At 31.2% G+C, this 21,055-nt stretch overlaps 1 protein-coding gene across 1 annotated transcript in view; it reads left to right on the top strand.

Moving 5' to 3' along the window:
- The first annotated feature begins 525 nt into the window (after nucleotides 1-525).
- Nucleotides 526-21,055, top strand: part of LOC129907173 (H(+)/Cl(-) exchange transporter 7) — a 41,115-nt gene continuing 20,585 nt past the window's right edge. The window contains exons 1-7 of the mRNA XM_055983261.1: nucleotides 526-782; nucleotides 856-987; nucleotides 1,068-1,266; nucleotides 9,868-10,157; nucleotides 10,219-10,827; nucleotides 10,885-10,978; nucleotides 11,045-11,214. Coding sequence (XP_055839236.1) covers nucleotides 693-782; nucleotides 856-987; nucleotides 1,068-1,266; nucleotides 9,868-10,157; nucleotides 10,219-10,827; nucleotides 10,885-10,978; nucleotides 11,045-11,214 — 1,584 coding nt within the window. The 5' untranslated portion in view covers nucleotides 526-692. The remainder of the gene's footprint in view (nucleotides 783-855; nucleotides 988-1,067; nucleotides 1,267-9,867; nucleotides 10,158-10,218; nucleotides 10,828-10,884; nucleotides 10,979-11,044; nucleotides 11,215-21,055) is intronic.

Raw genomic sequence — 21,055 nt, 5'->3', positions numbered from 1 at the left:
TGATTTTGAAAACTCTGAACTCCGCGCTCTGATAAAATACCCAGGGTTTTTCAGAGCGCGCTCTCAGATGACAGCGAACACAGAGCGAATAACTCTGGTTCAAAACAGAGCTACAAAAAACTCTTCACTACGAATTCGGAGCGACTCAAAGTACCCTAAGGCTCACAACGAACGAACCTAATGCTTTTATGACAGCCTGGAGGAAAATTCTCATTTGATGCATACGTGAAGCCTAAGTATTTTTATGTAGAGGAATTAAATAACTGAATCCTCTTGGAGTGCCCACCCTTATTCAGTGGAAAGGAAGTACTTATTTTACGTACTCATATTTCACTAGATACTCTGTGTTCTATATTTCTACGTTTTATGAGGTTGTAGGCGTAGAAACGCTAAATAGTAGGAATATAAAAAAGTTGCCGAACAGATCTAGTGGTAACTTTTGGCAGCACTGCATTCTGCTACCACCCTAAAATTCATTTTTTTTTTTTGACATCTGTCAGAAATGTCATTTTGACTGGGACTCCCCGTTCTATCTCCGTTCTCGTCTTTGCATAGAATTTGAAGGTTCACATACTGCATTTCTGCATCCGGAACGCCTCCAAAAGATAAAGTTTTACGATAAAAATAAACAATAAATATAATTAAAAGTTTGTTCTAATGCTTTTGTAAAGAACATTCAACATTTAGTAAGAATGAAATCAAAAAATAAACACATAACTCTCGATGAAAGTTCAGACGAAGAACCAATTCCAACAAACGATGAAGATGATCCCATATTAAGGGTTTGTTTTTTATTTTCTTTTATTTTATTTATTTTGTCTGTCTATAAAATTAACTCAATTAAATGTTAATTAGAATGATGTTCTACCTGCTGCTCCATCAGGATCTTTAGCAACTGGCAGTCGTTCACCACAAGCCGATGTTGAAAATCCAACTTTTGCAATAACTTTACAAACTGCATCAAATCAAAACAAAGATATTTACGAGGTGAGTCATTCGATTCAAATGCATTTTTGTTACATTCTCAACTTTTTATGATAAAACAACATTTTTGTTACTTTTAACAGAGTCTCGATTATGAAGTTTGTGAAAATGTTTTACATAAAAATGAACAAGAAAAACGAACTGAACGATTTTCGCCACGAAAAGACATCGTCAGATGGCTTATTTTTATACAAATTGGTGTGATTACAGCTTTAATTGCTTGTGGCATTGATATTGTTATTGAAGAGCTGTCCAGGAGGAAATATAAATTCCTCAAAGAAGGTAAGTTTTAATTTTATGTTGTTAATGGTCCACTTAAGCGCAGGTTACCTTAAACTATGTATAGGTAGTTGGTTTGAAAAGTTATACAAAATTTAAAACTTTTGCTTGAATTCATGCATAAATGTATGTCAGCATAGTTATCGACTTACGTGCTATCAAGTAAAAAATTACAATGTTGGTTCAGTAATCACTGGACTTATTGTTAATTTATACCACTCCTTTGTTCTCGTTTAAAACTATTATGAATAGTGGAGTAACTAAAGATCTTTTTCAAACGTCGTTAATTAAATATACTTTAACCTGGGGGGTCATTCCGTAATTTTGAAAACGATAATCGAATTGATGATAATCGTTTTACAGTTTGAGAATCTTTAAAGCTATTTTAAGTCAATTCTGATTCAATATTTCCTAAATAGTTTATATAAATAAAAGTTTTCGAATCCTTAGAAGTCGTATTAGTCTAGGTGATTAAGTAGTTGCCTCTTACTCGGGTGTCCGAGGTTCGATTCTCAAAATTGAAATTGTTTTTTTTTTTTTTTATTTTCTCAATAATCGTCAATAATCGTCAATAAATAAACGATAGCTAAATAGGTCTCGTTTTTGGAGAATTTATTCGTTTTTGGATGCAATATTTGATTTTTTAAAAGTGTTTATTAATTTATTCCAATCACCGATTAATTTGCAAACTCCACAAACAAATAAAATGCACGACTGGGGTCGCACGTACTTGCTCTTTCAGTTCAAAACACTTTTATGTTAGTCTACTTGTAGATTTTAAAAGCTGGCTCTAAATTAAAAAAAAAAAATGATATTGGGGAAGAGCCGACATTTAGGGCAAAATTTTGTTAAATGAAAAAATTTTTTTTGTTATTTGACTTTTTTGAGAAAAAATAAAAATGCAGTTTTATTGTCACTGCTTTAAATATTACGTATACAAAGTTTAATCAAAATCATTAGAGCCGTCTTTGAGAAATTCGCAATATCGTATATTTTTGTATCGGAGGTATACGTTCTAAACGAGATATAAAAAAACAAAAAAAAACCAACTTTCAGAATTCCACAAAAATCATCTGTACCAAATTTGAAGACAATCTGTCCACCCATTTAGGCTGTGGAAATGTGTACAGATGGACGCACAGACGCACAGACGGACGGACGGAATTGCGAGACCCACATTTTCGGAATTCTCCAACATCGTAATGTTGGTTTTGATTAAAACCTCAATTTTTTTTTTTACACGAAACCAATACTTGCCCTATAGAGCAAGTAAAAAATATTAATGATTAATTTCTACAAATAACCATAATGTTACAATAAATTATTTTAATATGTGTATCAACAAGATATAGCCGGAATGTATGTTGAACGGCGGCCGTTATTTAAATAAATAGTTTCTAATACTAAAACGAACGCTTCTTTGGATAGGCGAAAGTTTTGAAAAAATCTGTGAGAATTATTTACAAAATGGTCATGTACATTTTTTTATGCGTTGGAAGAGACAAAGGATTTGATTTGTCTCTAAGTTGCCTTCTTAATTGTATCGTACCTATATAATTTTTGAAAATTTTCATTTTCCAAAATTAATGCGTTTAAACGTCGAAAAATTTTGCTATAGCTAGATCAATATGAATTTTTTTATGACCCAAAAGTCAAAACTTACATACATTGAATATAATTTTGGAAAATGCATAAAGTTTTTTGTTACACATAAATAAATAAAATAATTTACTCTAACATTATGGTTATTCGTAGAAATTAATCAATAATATTTTTTTTTGTTAGTGGAGTTTGCAAATTAATCGGTGATTGGAATAAATTAATAAACACTTTTAAAAAATCAAATATTGCATCCAAAAACGAATAAATTCTCCAAAAACGAGACCTATTTAGCTATCGTTTATTTATTGACGATTATTGACGATTATTGAGAAAATAAAAAAATAAAAAACAATTTCAATTTTGAGAATCGAACCTCGGACACCCGAGTAAGAGGCAACTACTTAATCACCTAGACTAATACGACTTCTAAGGATTCGAAAACTTTTATTTATATAAACTATTTAGGAAATATTGAATCAGAATTGACTTAAAATAGCTTTAAAGATTCTCAAACTGTAAAACGATTTTCATCGATTCGATTATCGTTTTCAAAATTACGGAATGACCCCCCTGAAAAGATTGAAAATTGCCGATGTTGCCGTATTGTTATTTAAAATTAAAATTTAGTTTTTTGTGAAGAAAAAGAATTTTTTTCACAATATGACTTCAAACACAAAAAAAAAATATTTTGAACACAACGGCAAGACCTACAATATTAAAATACGCATTTAAAAAAAAACTAGACGTTCATTCCTATTTAGGGCCATTTTTTTCACTCGAAGTCAAACATAACTTGAGGAATTTTATCTTCAACTTCCGAATTCGGTTTTATTCACTCCTAGTTGGCGTTTTCAACTTTTGATTCTCAACTCGAGAGTTGATAAACTTTAGATTTCTCAACTCTTGGAAAAAGTAAAAATTGGGTGAGGAAACTAGAAATTTTATGATAAAAATTGTGTGCTCTTCTTTAGGTTTGTCATAATAATTTCATATTTTTTTCACAATTTAACAAATTAAACACAAAATAGAATACAAATATGCTATCGATATGACAGATCCAAATTTTAATTCAAATAAATGATAGTTTTTGTTCCATATTTCATAAATATCCGAGGGATATTTTCCTTTAAGAGATTATGGGCAGTATTGAAGTTTTATCCTTCTGATGAACTTCAAACACGCATAACAATTTATATAGATTGTCTAAATGTTATGTGTCTTTTAAGTGCAAAATATGATACTCTATCATTTTCCCTGAGTCTGAAGACTTTTATCTTGAATAGCCAACCACTATAACCGAAACTAAAAGCATTTTAAAACAACAATTTCAAGCCGATTTTGAGTTTTCATGTTCAATTTTTATGTCGTTTTCTTTCACTCTATTAAGGAGTACTCTAAATTTTTACTCCTTTTTCTGGAGTGAAAGAACATAATGAGAGTAATTATTTTTTATGTAGTTGTGTGTGTGACAAGGCAAAAATGGATAATTTCCTTGAAAAAAAAAATAGTGATAACAGGCCTAGGGAAAACATCTTATGATTTGAAAAGAAAAATTAATATTAATAACATATGAAGCATAATACACGAAGACGGAAGGTGCAGAAATCATCTTCCAATTTCCTTTTGATTTTCGTCTCGTTGAGTCACGCGCTTCTACGCGTATTATTATTTTGAAGACGCAAATTTGACAGTTATTTTCTTTGGTTTTATTTTGTTCTTGTTTTCGTATGACAATTTCTACAGGAAGACGTAAACGCACGAGATGCACATAAGAACAAGAGAGAGAGAAAGATCGATTTCTCCTTTGCTCTTATGTGCATCTTGTGCGTCTTCGTGTAGAAGCAGACTATGTATTTTAATTAAAAAAAAAACACCAAAATATACAAAAAAAAAACAACTCCCGTGCGGGGTGTATGTGCAACGAAAACTTTTGAATAAATTAAAAACGTTACTATACACGCAAATAATACACAACCGACGAAGCAGATTCCGCAACCGACGAAATAAAATAAAGCAGAACAGCAAAAAAAAAGAGAACAAGATCAAAGGGAAACGTCAAAAAGAGTCACAACATTTTTTACCGGAGACTCACGGTAGAAAATCTTCCTTCTCTTTTTTTCGAACTTTATTTCTCCCTTGCTCTTATGTGCGTCTCGCGCTTTGCGTCTTCGTGTAGAAGCGGACTTAGTTTTACTATTGGTATATTTTTCATTATGCTTCTGATCGGTTTTTTCAGCCTAATTGACACACACCCTTAGGGCGTTTTCGATTGGCAGTCCGGAAGCGTCCGGAATCATTCTGAAAAAATTTTATTCATACAAAACTGTCAGTTTTGTGCGAATAAAACGCTTTCAGAATGATTCCGGACTGCCAATCGAAATTACTATTAGTTTGATTTTATAATTGTAAAATTAAAATGTCTCATCAACGCAGAAAAAAAAATGGGATTTTTTTGTTATATGGAACAGGATTTTTTTTATTGATGAAGAACACTGGCTGAAAATTTTTTTTATTCGGTTTTCAATTTCATTTTGGGAAAAGTGAAGAATTAACGAAAAAATGGAAGAAATATATCTGGCGGAATATAATATAATAGGAAATATATTCATAATGGTTGTTTTTGTAAATAACAAAAGAGTTTGAAAGAAAAACTTTTCGCATTTTGCAATTATCAAACAAAATTTTTAAATGTCAAACTTCAAATTCATAAGTGTGTGTGCAAGTGCGTGTGCAAGTGCGTGTGCAAATTGGTGTAAATCTGACTAAAAATGTGGAGTAAATCCGGGGTACTCTGTAGTACTAAAATTACTCCGGAGTAATTTTTTTTTACACTTTTGTGGCGTCAAAGAACACAACACCTTCAAAAGTGCAAAAATAAGTACTAAAAGGGTACTCTCATTGGAGTGAAAGAAAACGACATTAGTTATGTCGTTTTCTTTCACTCTATAACGGAGTACTCTAAATTTTTACTCCTTTTTCTGGAGTGAAAGAACATAATGAGAGTAATTTTTTTATTTGTAATTGTGTGTGTGACAAGGCAAAAATGGATAATTTCCTTGAAAAAAAATAGTGATAACAGGCCTAGGGACAAATTTTATGAATTGAAAAAAAAAAATGAATATTGATACTTAACATATGAAGCATAATAAGCGTTCGTTGATAAGTCTGCTTCTACACGAAGATGCAAGGCGTAGAAATTATGTTCGAATTTCCTTTTGATTTTCGTTTCGGTGCGTCGCGCGCTTCTACACGTAGTATTTTTTTCAAGACGCAAATTTGACAACTATTTTCTTTGGTTTTATTTTGTTCTTGTTTTCGTATGACGACTTCTACAGGAAGACGTAGACGCACAAGATGACAAGGGAGAGAGAAAGATCGATTTCCCCTTTGCTCTTATGTGCATCTTGTGCGTCTATGTCTTCGTGTAGAAGCAGACTATGTATTTTAATTCAAAAAAAAAAACACCAAAATATACAAAAAAACAACTCCAGTGGGGTCCATGTGCCACGAAAATTTAATAAATTAAAAACGTTACTATACAGTATACACGCAAATAATACTCAACCGACGAAGCAGACTCCGCGACCGAAGAAATAAAATAAAGCAGAACAGCAAAAAAAAGAACAATATCAAAGAGAAACGTCAAAAAGAGTCACAAAATTTTTTACCGGAGACTCACGGTAAAAAATCTTCCTTCCCTTTTCTTCGAACTTTATTTCTCCCTTGCTCTTATGTGCTTCTCGCGCTTTATGTCTTCGTGTAGAAGCGGACTTAGTTTTAATTTTGGTATATTTTTCATTATACCTCTGATCGGTTTTTTCAGCCTAATTAGGGGGGTTCACATTGACCAACTTACCGGACAGACCGATTGTCATTTGGCCTGATGGCTGAATTATATTTTTCGTTCACACTCATCAGACAATTTTCATCAAAACCCATTTTTCATCTTATTTTTAATGTATCTTTCACCTATTCTGCTCTCAAATTCAAGAGAATGGATTATCACTGTCTGCCGGACAGACATGTCGTTCAATTGACTAACATGTCCGTCCGACCACCAAAAAATCAAAATTTTTTGAAAACCATCCGGCAAACCGGACAGGTCGTCGGATGGGTGTTCACACTATCAAAACAGCATCAGATCAGACCAAACGGCGGCTGGTCTGTCCGGTAAGTTAGTCAATGTGAACCCCCCTATTAACACACACCCTTAGTTTCATAATTGTAAAATAAAAATATCCCATCATCGCAGAAACAAAATAGGATTTTTTTTTTATCTGGCACAGGATTTTTTTTTATTGATGAAGAGCACTGGCTGAAAATTTTTTTTATTCGGTTTTCAATTTCATTTTGGAAAAATTAAAGAATTAACGAACAAAATAGAAGAAATATATCTGGCAGAATATAGTACAATAAAAAATATATTCATAAAGGTTGTTTTTGTTAATAACAATAGAGTTTGAAAGAAAAACTTTTCGCATTTTTCACTTTTCAAACAAAATTTTAAAATGTCAAACTTCAAATTCATAAGTGTGTGTGCAAATCGGTGTAAATCTGACTAAAAATGTGGAGTAAATCCGGGGTACTCCGTAGTACAAAATTATTCCGGAGTAGTTTTTTTTTTGCACTTTTGTGGCGTCAAAGAACACAAAACCTTCAAAAGTGCAAAAATAAGTACTAAAAGGGTACTCTCATTGGAGTGAAAGAAAACGACATTAGTTTGAATTGTTTGAAAACTCTCGAACAAATTCTTGAAGTGGTTGGCTTTAAAATATTATATTCTGAGTTTTATTGGTCGGATTTTTAAGATTAATCACCCCTATTATTGAATTCGACGAATGGGAAAAAGTGACAGTTTCAATCATTTTTGAATATTCTGCTATTAGTGAATTCGACGATAGAAAGATGAACGGTAACAGACCCTGCACGACCGACATTCTGTTCAACTTATTTGCTATTACGGGATTTTTGCTACGAATCGGCAGTTTTTTTAATAAAAACAAAACATAAAAAGTAAAAAAAAAAAACAAAAAGTGTCCATATTTATTTATTTTTATTTCACTACAATTATAAAAAAAAGTAAAAATTGCAATGGCCCCAACCAAGACTTGAACTTGGTACGCTCTTGGTCGCGGTCCGAGTACTCTTCCTTCAGAACACGGAGCATTTCGAGATCTATCGTAAAATTATAAGTGCACAAACGATTGGAATTTTTGTTTAACAATTTTTCTATGCGAGAAGCTCACGAGTCACGAGTTCATTCGTCGAATTCACTAATAACAAAATATCGCCAATGCGAATCTACCGCGAATCCAGTCAACTCCTCGGGAGCGAATTCACTAAAAGACATGAATATCTTCAAGCCCAGGGAAAATGACAGAGCATTATTTATGATATATTAAAAAAAGATATATACACAATTCAATTTTTACTTCACACATTCAACAATGCTAATATTGCAATAGTAATGGTTAGTTTCAATGTGACATCTTTATTTGCAAATGTACCAATAAAAAAATGTTTACAAGTTATAAAATTGAAATTGCCCACTCCTGAAGGCGTCCCAAATTACTGGAATTAGCTGATTTTTTCTTATTTCCTGATATTTCTTGTACAAAAGTTATATCTGAAAATTGATGAAATAGCCATGGACTCACAAGTTGCTCCGGTTATCGTGAACATTTGGATGCAACATTCCGAAGAACTGGCCATTAATACATCTCCAGTGAAACCAACTATTTAGAAAAGATAATATGTTGATGTCATATTTTGTATTCTCAAAAGTAATCGTCGGCCTCATAGAGAGACTACAGAGTAGTTGGGGAGTAACTAGCTGTGCAAAATTTGAATTTAAGTTTATTTAGAGTTTTCGGAATGACTTCAAATTTTCTTGGTTGCTCGGCTGACATATTTTCTAAAAAATGGCATTCAAAAGTCATTTTCGAAAAAAAGTTACGAGGTTTCCTTATGAGACCGACGATATCAAAGAATGACTAATATTAGTGCAAAAATGTGTTAATACGGTTTTAAAATCCTCGGTCCGATATTGAGGAAAATTTTTAATAAATCAATGCTAACTGGTTGATGTGTCATCACCTTATCCAAACACACAGTTATTTGAAGAGAACAGGCCGGTTAATATATATTTTGAAATAAAAAAAAATATATTACGGACCCTTATTAACAGTACTCTTTCCATAGAACCGTTTTCTTGCTGTCTGATTTCCTCATAAACGACACGACCAATTTCAAGGAACATTTTTGTACAAAAACGATTTATAGTTACTCTGATATTAAAATTAAATTTTTTGATTAAAAAAATGTTATAAATTATTTTTTTAAAACCGACCAATGAATTTTATTGAAACTTTGTTTTTATGTCTTGTTGAATCTTGCTTCTTTAATGGCCTCTTTAAATTTTGTACATAAAAAAAAAACAACAAAACTATGTATTAAAAAATGGCTACAACGAATTTCATTTTTTTTTTTCTAAAAATGCTTTGTTATTCAAGAAATTAAATGGCATAATTTGTTTGCGTATAAAAACAATGTAAACGGTGTTTTAGTAATTTTTAACCAATTTTTATATTATTTTGTCAATTATTTTTAAAAAATTTAAAAAGCTTTAATATTCCAATCAACTTTTTACACAAGAGTATTACGTGCAACCCAGTCGTGCATTTTTCTTTTTAAGTCAAGAACTTGATCACTTGAAAATAAACTTTATCCGTAAATTCATTTTGTCTCTCCAATTAACCTGCAAACTCAACGAGCAATACCTAATGACACATTTTTAACAAAACTTGGTATAACTTTCCCTAATGAATGTCAAAATAATAGGAGTTTAAACTGTTTCTTACCTGACTTCTCCAGTCTCTTATTCTACGAATTGTTTGACACCCCTCGTATGTTAAAGAGACTAAACTGGCTAAGAACATATGTACATACGTTATTTTGTTTGTCGTATTTTACATGTACATTTTTTATTTATTTTAATTCTAGTTATCGATTCGAATGTAGCAGCCACGAATGTAACTGCCACTATAGAAGGAAGTATTCACGGTGACGTTGTTATTCCATATTTGTATTGGATTTTATTGAGTATTATTCCTGTTGGTCTGGGTTCAATTCTTGTCACATACATTGAACCTATAACCGCTGGCAGCGGTATTCCACAAGTAAAATGCTATCTAAATGGTGTAAAGATCCCACGTATTGTTCGAATCAAAACACTAACAATCAAAGCAGTTGGTGTTGTTACTTCGGTTGTTGGTGGTTTAACTGGTGGAAAGGTTTGGCCTCTTTGTGTTTATTTAGTTTCTTTTTGATTTTATATTTTTTAACTAATTCTAGGAAGGACCAATGATCCATGCCGGAGCTGTAGTAGCTGCTGGAATATCTCAAGGAAAAAGTACAACATTCGTTAAAGATTTCAAAATCTTTAAAGGATTTCGCGATGATCATGAGAAACGTGATTTTGTTTTGGGCGGTGCAGCTGCCGGTGTAGCAGCTGCTTTTGGAGCACCAATTGGTGGTATGCTTTTCTCTCTGGAAGAAGCAGCAAGTTTTTGGAATCAAAATCTCATATGGCGGACTTTAGTGGCATCTGTTATCAGTTCGTTTACGTTGAATATTGTTTTATCAGCATATCATAGTTTGAAAAACTTTACATTCACTGGTCTTTTTAATTTGGGAAAGTTTGACGACCCACTTACTTTTGATTATATTGAATTGCCAATATTTGTAATGATGGGAGTTACTGGTGGAATATTAGGAGCAATGTGGAATTCACTTAATACGAGAATTAATCGTTTCCGAAAGAGATGTGTTCGTCAGAATTGGGCCAAAGTCTTCGAGGCAGTATTAATATCCATTGTTGGTGTAACAGCGGCTTGTATTATGGTTTATTTGATAAATGATTGCAGACCTTTGGGCAATGATCCCACAGACTATCCAATTCAGGTTTGATTTTGTGAACCTTTTTTTCAACTTATTTCAACAATTTGACCTTTGTTTTAGTTGTATTGTGAGGATAATGAGTACAATGCTGTAGCATCACTTTGGTTTCAAACTCCTGAAGCGAGTGTAAAATCAATACTTCATGATCCACCTGGTGAGTTTGTTTGTGAAATTCAAGTGTTTTCTAGAACTAATTTAATTAAATTTGTATTTTATCTAGGATCACATAAATTTATGACATTGACCGTATTTACTGTTAGTTATTACATCTTGTCTTGTTTAACATTTGGATTGAATGTGTCGCTGGGAATTTTCATTCCAACTGTTTTAGTTGGAGCTGCATGGGGTCGTTTGGTATCAATGGTTTTATTTGAAGCATTTCCTGAAGCAGTAAGTATATCTCTGATCTTCTTTTTCGTTTGTATGCTTACAATTAGAGCCTACGATTTTGTTCGTGTATTTAATTACACGTGTACCCGATACACGTGTACACGTGTATCTAAAAAACGTTTACACGTGTATCTTATTTACACGTGTATTTATTAAATACACGTGTATTTATATTTACACGTGTAAATACGAAACAAAATGATTTTTTTGCTTTTTGGGGGTAAAATAAAAGTTTTTAAAACTAAACAACTGAAGATTATTGTGCAAATAAATAGTTCGAATTGGAAAAATAGTATTTGAACTTTTTGAAGACCTTATAAATAATTTATTAAAAAATTAAAAATAATGATGTGCCTTTTCATTAAAAAAAAACTAATAAATTTTTCCAAGATATATTTGCATATTGCCTACTGTGTCTTTCTCAGAAGAAAGTGTACCAACTGTTACATGTTTTTTTTTTTTTTTTTTTGTTAATCACCGTTTATTTGAAGATCATATGGTTTACTAAGTTCATAGTGAAAGTGTAAAAGGTGTTTTATAAATAAAGCGACAAATTCAATCAAAATAAATTTTAAAATAAAACTAAAATATGAAGCCAAGGAGTTGGGTATGGCAATATGCCCACCGAGAAGGGACAAATGCCTACTGTGACTTATGTAGTTCACAACAAAACAACCGTTTTTCTTGTCCCGGTGGAACAACCGGAGCCCTTGGACGGCATTTAAAGGGACTCCATGGAGTCAATTTAATTATTTTATATGTTTTGTTGCTTGGTAATCTAATCTAATCTGCTTTATTTTTTTACTTTTTAGTCGTATAATATTTGAAAGAAGATGATAATTTGCTTGGGTGGTATGAGCTCCCAAAGCCCCTCTCTTGCAATTTACCTACAAAAGCTTTTGCGATATTTAGAATGGGATAAAATAGATTTGGGGTGTTTCAACCCCCTAATGCCCCTCCCCTGAGTTCGGACCCCAAAATATTGCGTTGCAATCCAAACTTCATATGTGTACAAAGTTCAGTTCGATACGATAATGGGAATCGGGTCAAAATTTTTTTCCAAGATTTATATGGCTAGGGTTGAATAAGAATTTCCAATTAAATTTTCCGTGTAATTTCAATGTGTAAATCTAGCCAATAACCGCAAAAACCTGAACAATATCCTTTTCATTCAATATAATACATATTTTAGGAAATCGCCACCAAATCTACCTGTTCGAACGCTATTTACACGTGTAAATATAAATACACGTGTAAATATAAATACACGTGTATTTACAAATACACGTGCTTCGGCACGAATTATTTAAATACACGTGTAGCACGTGTACCTTAATACACGTGCAATAGTAGGCTCTACTTACAATAAAAGAACGAGAAGTTCAATCGACTTCATTCTTTTTGCTTGCCCTTTGTATTTGTTAGGGAAAGGTTTAGTTAAAATTTATTTTAATATTACATTGCCTAACAATACAACAATACATTTTTTTGTAAAAAACAGTCTGCAAAGCGGCGAGTATTTATCTTGTTTCACCTTTTTTACTTGCGATATACATAGGTACTATATGAAAAGTTTAGGATTCGTTAAAAAAATTGAACTCGAGATAACAATTTTACATGACATTATGATGATGGAGAATGTCAAAAAAGTGGGTCCGGCAGTTTTGGGTGATTCCTCATCTAGAGGACAAATTGGAATTTTTTTTAAGCACCAAAACTAACGGTATTTTCCATGTAACGGAAATAGAAAAGTTGATTTATTTCAAAAACGGCTCTAACGATTTTGGGTACCACTTGTCTAAAAAAAACGGGTTTTTCAAAAATTTTCTCCAAATCTATTGAATGAGACATCAAAAGAAAGGACTCTTTAAACTCTATTCATAACTGAAAACCAAAAGTTTGTAGGAGTTGGGATTGCGGAATTATTTGTAATGGGAATATTGTTGTTTTTTTTTTTATTCGGAATCAGATATTTTCGAAACAAGTTTTGGTTTGCAGATATGAGATCACAGTAGACAAGTCTTTGCATTCAGCTAATAAAATCACAAATTTATTTTTTTAAGATTTTCGAAAATTATCCAAGGGGTAATCGAAATTTTCCAAAATTTTCTCCAAATCTATTGAATGAGACATCAAAAGAAAGAACTCTTTAAACTCTATTCATAACTGAAAACCAAAAGTTTGTAGGAGTTCGGATTGCTGAATTATTTGCTATCGAAATATTTTTTTTTCTCCTTCATTCGGAAGCAGATATTTTCGGAACAAAGTATCGAAATAAGTTTTGGTTTACAGATATGAGATCACAGTGGACAAGTCTTTGCATTCAGCTAATAAAATCACAAATTTATTTTTTTAAGATTTTCGAAAATTATCCAAGGGGTACCTCTTGTCTAAAAAATCGAAATTTTCAAAAATTTTCTCCAAATCTATTGAATGAGACATCAAAAGAAAGAACTCTTTAAACTCTATTCATAACTGAAAACCAAAAGTTTGTAGGAGTTCGGATTGCTGAATTATTTGCTATCGAAATATTTTATTTTTTTTTTCATTCGGAAGCAGATATTTTCGAATCAAAGTGTCGAAACAAGTTTTGGTTTGCAGATATGAGATCACAGTAGACAAGTCTATGCATTCAGCTTATAAAATCACAAATTTATTTTTTTAAGATTTTCGAAAATTATCCAAGGGGTACCTCTTGTCTAAAAAATCGAAATTTTCAAAAATTTTCTCCAAATCTATTGAATGAGACATCAAAAGAAAGAACTCTTTAAACTCTATTCATAACTGAAAACCAAAAGTTTGTAGGAGTTCGGATTGCTGAATTATTTGCTATCGAAATATTTTATTTTTTTTTTTCATTCGGAAGCAGATATTTTCGAATCAAAGTGTCGAAACAAGTTTTGGTTTGCAGATATGAGATCACAGTAGACAAGTCTATGCATTCAGCTTATAAAATCACAAATTTATTTTTTTAAGATTTTCGAAAATTATCCAAGGGGTACCTCTTGTCTAAAAAATCGAAATTTTCAAAAATTTTCTCCAAATCTATTGAATGAGACATCAAAAGAAAGAACTCTTTAAACTCTTTTCATAACTGAAAACCAAAAGTTTGTAGGAGTTCGGATTGCTGAATTATTTGCTATCGAAATATTTTATTTTTTTTTTTCATTCGGAAGCAGATATTTTCGAATCAAAGTGTCGAAACAAGTTTTGGTTTGCAGATATGAGATCACAGTAGACAAGTCTATGCATTCAGCTTATAAAATCACAAATTTATTTTTTTAAGATTTTCGAAAATTATCCAAGGGGTGGGCAACTTCTTCCGTCGAAACCGTCCGTCTCCGTCCGATCCGTCGCTTATGGGTCGCTTCCCATAACAACGTGTGTATTTTATCGAGCTGTCAGTCAAAAACTTCGACGGAACGGACGCAACGGATTCTATGGGCTGGGGCCTTAAGTATCCGAATTGAATGAGACATCAAAAGAAAGGACTCTTTTAACTCTATTCATAACTGAAAACCAAAAGTTTGTAGGAGTTCGGATTGCTGAATTATTTGCGATCGAAATATTTTTTTCTCCTTCATTCGGAAGCAGATATTTTCGGAACAAAGTATCGAAATAAGTTTTGGTTTACAGATATGAGATCACAGTGGACAAGTCTTTGCATTCAGCTTATAAAATCACAAATTTATTTTTTTAAGATTTTCGAAAATTATCCAAGGGGTACCTCTTGTCTAAAAAATCGAAATTTTCAAAAATTTTCTCCAAATCTATTGAATGAGACATTAAAAGAAAGAACTCTTTAAACTCTATTTATAACTGAAAACCAAAAGTTTGTAGGAGTTCGGATTGCTGAATTATTTACTATCGAAATATTTTTTTCTCCTTCATTCGGAAGCAGATATTTTCGGAACAAAGTATCGAAATAAGTTTTGGTTTACAGATATGAGATCACAGTGGACAAGTCTTTGCATTCAGCTAATAAAATCACAAATTTATTTTTTTAAGATTTTCGAAAATTATTCAAGGGGTACCTCTTGTCTAAAAAATCGAAATTTTCAAAAATTTTCTCCAAATCTATTGAATGAGACATCAAAAGAAAGAACTCTTTAAACTCTATTTATAACTGAAAACCAAAAGTTTGTAGGAGTTCGGATTGCTGAATTATTTGCTATCGAAATATTTTTTTCTCCTTCATTCGGAAGCAGATATTTTAGGAACAAAGTATCGAAATAGGTTTTGGTTTACAGATATGAGATCACAGTGGACAAGTCTTTGCATTCAGCTTATAAAATCACAAATTTATTTTTTTAAGATTTTCGAAAATTATCCAAGGGGTACCTCTTGTCTAAAAAATCGAAATTTTCAAAAATTTTCTCCAAATCTATTGAATGAGACATCAAAAGAAAGAACTCTTTAAACTCTTTTCATAACTGAAAACCAAAAGTTTGTAGGAGTTCGGATTGCTGAATTATTTGCTATCGAAATATTTTATTTTTTTTTTTCATTCGGAAGCAGATATTTTCGAATCAAAGTGTCGAAACAAGTTTTGGTTTGCAGATATGAGATCACAGTAGACAAGTCTATGCATTCAGCTTATAAAATCACAAATTTATTTTTTTAAGATTTTCGAAAATTATCCAAGGGGTACCTCTTGTCTAAAAAATCGAAATTTTCAAAAATTTTCTCCAAATCTATTGAATGAGACATCAAAAGAAAGAACTCTTTAAACTCTATTCATAACTGAAAACCAAAAGTTTGTAGGAGTTCGGATTGCTGAATTATTTGCTATCGAAATATTTTATTTTTTTTTTTTCATTCGGAAGCAGATATTTTCGAATCAAAGTGTCGAAACAAGTTTTGGTTTGCAGATATGAGATCACAGTAGACAAGTCTATGCATTCAGCTTATAAAATCACAAATTTATTTTTTTAAGATTTTCGAAAATTATCCAAGGGGTACCTCTTGTCTAAAAAATCGAAATTTTCAAAAATTTTCTCCAAATCTATTGAATGAGACATCAAAAGAAAAAACTCTTTAAACTCTATTCATAACTGAAAACCAAAGTTTGTAGGAGTTCGGATTGCTGAATTATTTGCTATCGAAATATTTTTTTTTCTCCTTCATTCGGAAGCAGATATTTTCGGAACAAAGTATCGAAACAAGTTTTGGTTTACAGATATGAGATCACAGTGGACAAGTCTTTGCATTTAGCTAATAAAATCACAAATTTATTTTTTTAAGATTTTCGAAAATTATCCAATTGGTACCTCTTGTCTAAAAAATCGAAATTTTCAAAAATTTTCTCCAAATCTATTGAATGAGACATCAAAAGAAAGAACTCTTTAAACTCTATTCATAACTGAAAACCAAAAGTTTGTAGGAGTTCGGATTGCTGAATTATTTGCTATCGAAATATTTTATTTTTTTTTTTCATTCGGAAGCAGATATTTTCGAATCAAAGTGTCGAAACAAGTTTTGGTTTGCAGATATGAGATCACAGTAGACAAGTCTATGCATTCAGCTTATAAAATCACAAATTTATTTTTTTAAGATTTTCGAAAATTATCCAAGGGGTACCTCTTGTCTAAAAAATCGAAATTTTCAAAAATTTTCTCCAAATCTATTGAATGAGACATCAAAAGAAAGAACTCTTTAAACTCTATTCATAACTGAAAACCAAAAGTTTGTAGGAGTTCGGATTGCTGAATTATTTGCTATCGAAATATTTTTTTTTCTCCTTCATTCGGAAGCAGATATTTTCGGAACAAAGTATCGAAACAAGTTTTGGTTTACAGATATGAGATCACAGTGGACAAGTCTTTGCATTCAGCTAATAAAATCACAAATTTATTTTTTTAAGATTTTCGAAAATTATCCAAGGAGTACCTCTTGTCTAAAAAATCGAAATTTTCAAAAATTTTCTCCAAATCTATTGAATGAGACATCAAAAGAAAAAACTCTTTAAACTCTATTCATAACTGAAAACCAAAGTTTGTAGGAGTTCGGATTGCTGAATTATTTGCTATCGAAATATTTTTTTTCTCCTTCATTCGGAAGCAGATATTTTCGGAACAAAGTATCGAAACAAGTTTTGGTTTACAGATATGAGATCACAGTGGACAAGTCTTTGCATTCAGCTAATAAAATCACAAATTTATTTTTTTAAGATTTTCGAAAATTATCCTCTTGTCTAAAAAATCGAAATTTTCAAAAATTTTCTCCAAATCTATTGAATGAGACATCAAAAGAAAGAACTCTTTAAACTCTATTCATAACTGAAAACCAAAAGTTTGTAGGAGTTCGGATTGCTGAATTATTTGCTATCGAAATATTTTATTTTTTTTTTCATTCGGAAGCAGATATTTTCGAATCAAAGTGTCGAAACAAGTTTTGGTTTGCAGATATGAGATCACAGTAGACAAGTCTATGCATTCAGCTTATAAAATCACAAATTTATTTTTTTAAGATTTTCGAAAATTATCCAAGGGGTACCTCTTGTCTAAAAAATCGAAATTTTCAAAAATTTTCTCCAAATCTATTGAATGAGACATCAAAAGAAAGAACTCTTTAAACTCTATTCATAACTGAAAACCAAAAGTTTGTAGGAGTTCGGATTGCTGAATTATTTGCTATCGAAATATTTTATTTTTTTTTTTCATTCGGAAGCAGATATTTTCGAATCAAAGTATCGGAACAAGTTTTGGTTTGCAGATATGAGATCACAGTAGACAAGTCTATGCATTCAGCTTATAAAATCACAAATTTATTTTTTTAAGATTTTCGAAAATTATCCTCTTGTCTAAAAAATCGAAATTTTCAAAAATTTTCTCCAAATCTATTGAATGAGACATCAAAAGAAAGAACTCTTTAAACTCTATTCATAACTGAAAACCAAAAGTTTGTAGGAGTTCGGATTGCTGAATTATTTGCTATCGAAATATTTAATTTTTTTTTTTCATTCGGAAGCAGATATTTTCGAATCAAAGTGTCGAAACAAGTTTTGGTTTGCAGATATGAGATCACAGTAGACAAGTCTATGCATTCAGCTTATAAAATCACAAATTTATTTTTTTAAGATTTTCGAAAATTATCCTCTTGTCTAAAAAATCGAAATTTTCAAAAATTTTCTCCAAATCTATTGAATGAGACATCAAAAGAAAGAACTCTTTAAACTCTATTCATAACTGAAAACCAAAAGTTTGTAGGAGTTCGGATTGCTGAATTATTTGCTATCGAAATATTTTATTTTTTTTTTCATTCGGAAGCAGATATTTTCGAATCAAAGTGTCGAAACAAGTTTTGGTTTGCAGATATGAGATCACAGTAGACAAGTCTATGCATTCAGCTTATAAAATCACAAATTTATTTTTTTAAGATTTTCGAAAATTATCCAAGGGGTGGGCAACTTCTTCCGTCGAAACCGTCCGTCTCCGTCCGATCCGTCGCTTATGGGTTCTTTCCCATAACAACGTGTGTATTTTATCGAGCTGTTAGTCAAAAACTTCGACGGAACGGACGCAACGGATTCTATGGGCTGGGGCCTTAAGTATCCGAATTGAATGAGACATCAAAAGAAAGGACTCTTTTAACTCTATTCATAACTGAAAACCAAAAGTTTGTAGGAGTTCGGATTGCTGAATTATTTGCGATCGAAATATTTTTTTCTCCTTCATTCGGAAGCAGATATTTTCCGAACAAAGTATCGAAATAAGTTTTGGTTTACAGATATGAGATCACAGTGGACAAGTCTTTGCATTCAGCTAATAAAATCACAAATTTATTTTTTTAAGATTTTCGAAAATTATCCAAGATATTTTCGGGACAAAGTATCCGAATTGAATGAGACATCAAAAGAAAGAACTCTTTAAACTCTATTCATAACTGAAAACCAAAAGTTTGTAGGAGTTCGGATTGCTGAATTATTTGCGATCGAAATATTTTTTTCTCCTTCATTCGGAAGCAGATATTTTCGGAACAAAGTATCGAAATAAGTTTTGGTTTACAGATATGAGATCACAGTGAACAAGTCTTTGCATTCAGCTAATAAAATCACAAATTTATTTTTTTAAGATTTTCGAAAATTATCCAAGGGGTACCTCTTGTCTAAAAAATCGAAATTTTCAAAAATTTTCTCCAAATCTATTGAATGAGACATCAAAAGAAAGAACTCTTTAAACTCTATTCATAACTGAAAACCAAAAGTTTGTAGGAGTTCGGATTGCTGAATTATTTGCTATCGAAATATTTTATTTTTTTTTTTCATTCGGAAGCAGATATTTTCGAATCAAAGTGTCGAAACAAGTTTTGGTTTGCAGATATGAGATCACAGTAGACAAGTCTATGCATTCAGCTTATAAAATCACAAATTTATTTTTTTAAGATTTTCGAAAATTATCCAAGGGGTACCTCTTGTCTAAAAAATCGAAATTTTCAAAAATTTTCTCCAAATCTATTGAATGAGACATCAAAAGAAAGAACTCTTTAAACTCTATTCATAACTGAAAACCAAAAGTTTGTAGGAGTTCGGATTGCTGAATTATTTGCTATCGAAATATTTTTTTTTCTCCTTCATTCGGAAGCAGATATTTTCGGAACAAAGTATCGAAACAAGTTTTGGTTTACAGATATGAGATCACAGTGGACAAGTCTTTGCATTCAGCTAATAAAATCACAAATTTATTTTTTTAAGATTTTCGAAAATTATCCAATTGCTCTTGTCTAAAAAATCGAAATTTTCAAAAATTTTCTCCAAATCTATTGAATGAGACATCAAAAGAAAGAACTCTTTAAACTCTTTTCATAACTGAAAACCAAAAGTTTGTAGGAGTTCGGATTGCTGAATTATTTGCTATCGAAATATTTTATTTTTTTTTTTCATTCGGAAGCAGATATTTTCGAATCAAAGTGTCGAAACAAGTTTTGGTTTGCAGATATGAGATCACAGTAGACAAGTCTATGCATTCAGCTTATAAAATCACAAATTTATTTTTTTAAGATTTTCGAAAATTATCCAAGGGGTACCTCTTGTCTAAAAAATCGAAATTTTCAAAAATTTTCTCCAAATCTATTGAATGAGACATCAAAAGAAAGAACTCTTTAAACTCTATTCATAACTGAAAACCAAAAGTTTGTAGGAGTTCGGATTGCTGAATTATTTGCTATCGAAATATTTTATTTTTTTTTTTCATTCGGAAGCAGATATTTTCGAATCAAAGTGTCGAAACAAGTTTTGGTTTGCAGATATGAGATCACAGTAGACAAGTCTATGCATTCAGCTTATAAAATCACAAATTTATTTTTTTAAGATTTTCGAAAATTATCCTCTTGTCTAAAAAATCGAAATTTTCAAAAATTTTCTCCAAATCTATTGAATGAGACATCAAAAGAAAGAACTCTTTAAACTCTATTCATATCTGAAAACCAAAAGTTTGTAGGAGTTCGGATTGCTGAATTATTTGCTATCGAAATATTTAATTTTTTTTTTTCATTCGGAAGCAGATATTTTCGAATCAAAGTGTCGAAACAAGTTTTGGTTTGCAGATATGAGATCACAGTAGACAAGTCTATGCATTCAGCTTATAAAATCACAAATTTATTTTTTTAAGATTTTCGAAAATTATCCTCTTGTCTAAAAAATCGAAATTTTCAAAAATTTTCTCCAAATCTATTGAATGAGACATCAAAAGAAAGAACTCTTTAAACTCTATTCATAACTGAAAACCAAAAGTTTGTAGGAGTTCGGATTGCTGAATTATTTGCTATCGAAATATTTTATTTTTTTTTTCATTCGGAAGCAGATATTTTCGAATCAAAGTGTCGAAACAAGTTTTGGTTTGCA

The sequence above is a fragment of the Episyrphus balteatus genome, chromosome 1, assembly GCF_945859705.1.
Source record: "Episyrphus balteatus chromosome 1, idEpiBalt1.1, whole genome shotgun sequence".
Taxonomy (NCBI): Eukaryota; Metazoa; Arthropoda; class Insecta; order Diptera; family Syrphidae; genus Episyrphus; species Episyrphus balteatus.
The sequence above is the reverse complement of the archived record's forward strand: the minus strand, read 5'-3'. Positions and strand labels throughout refer to the sequence as shown.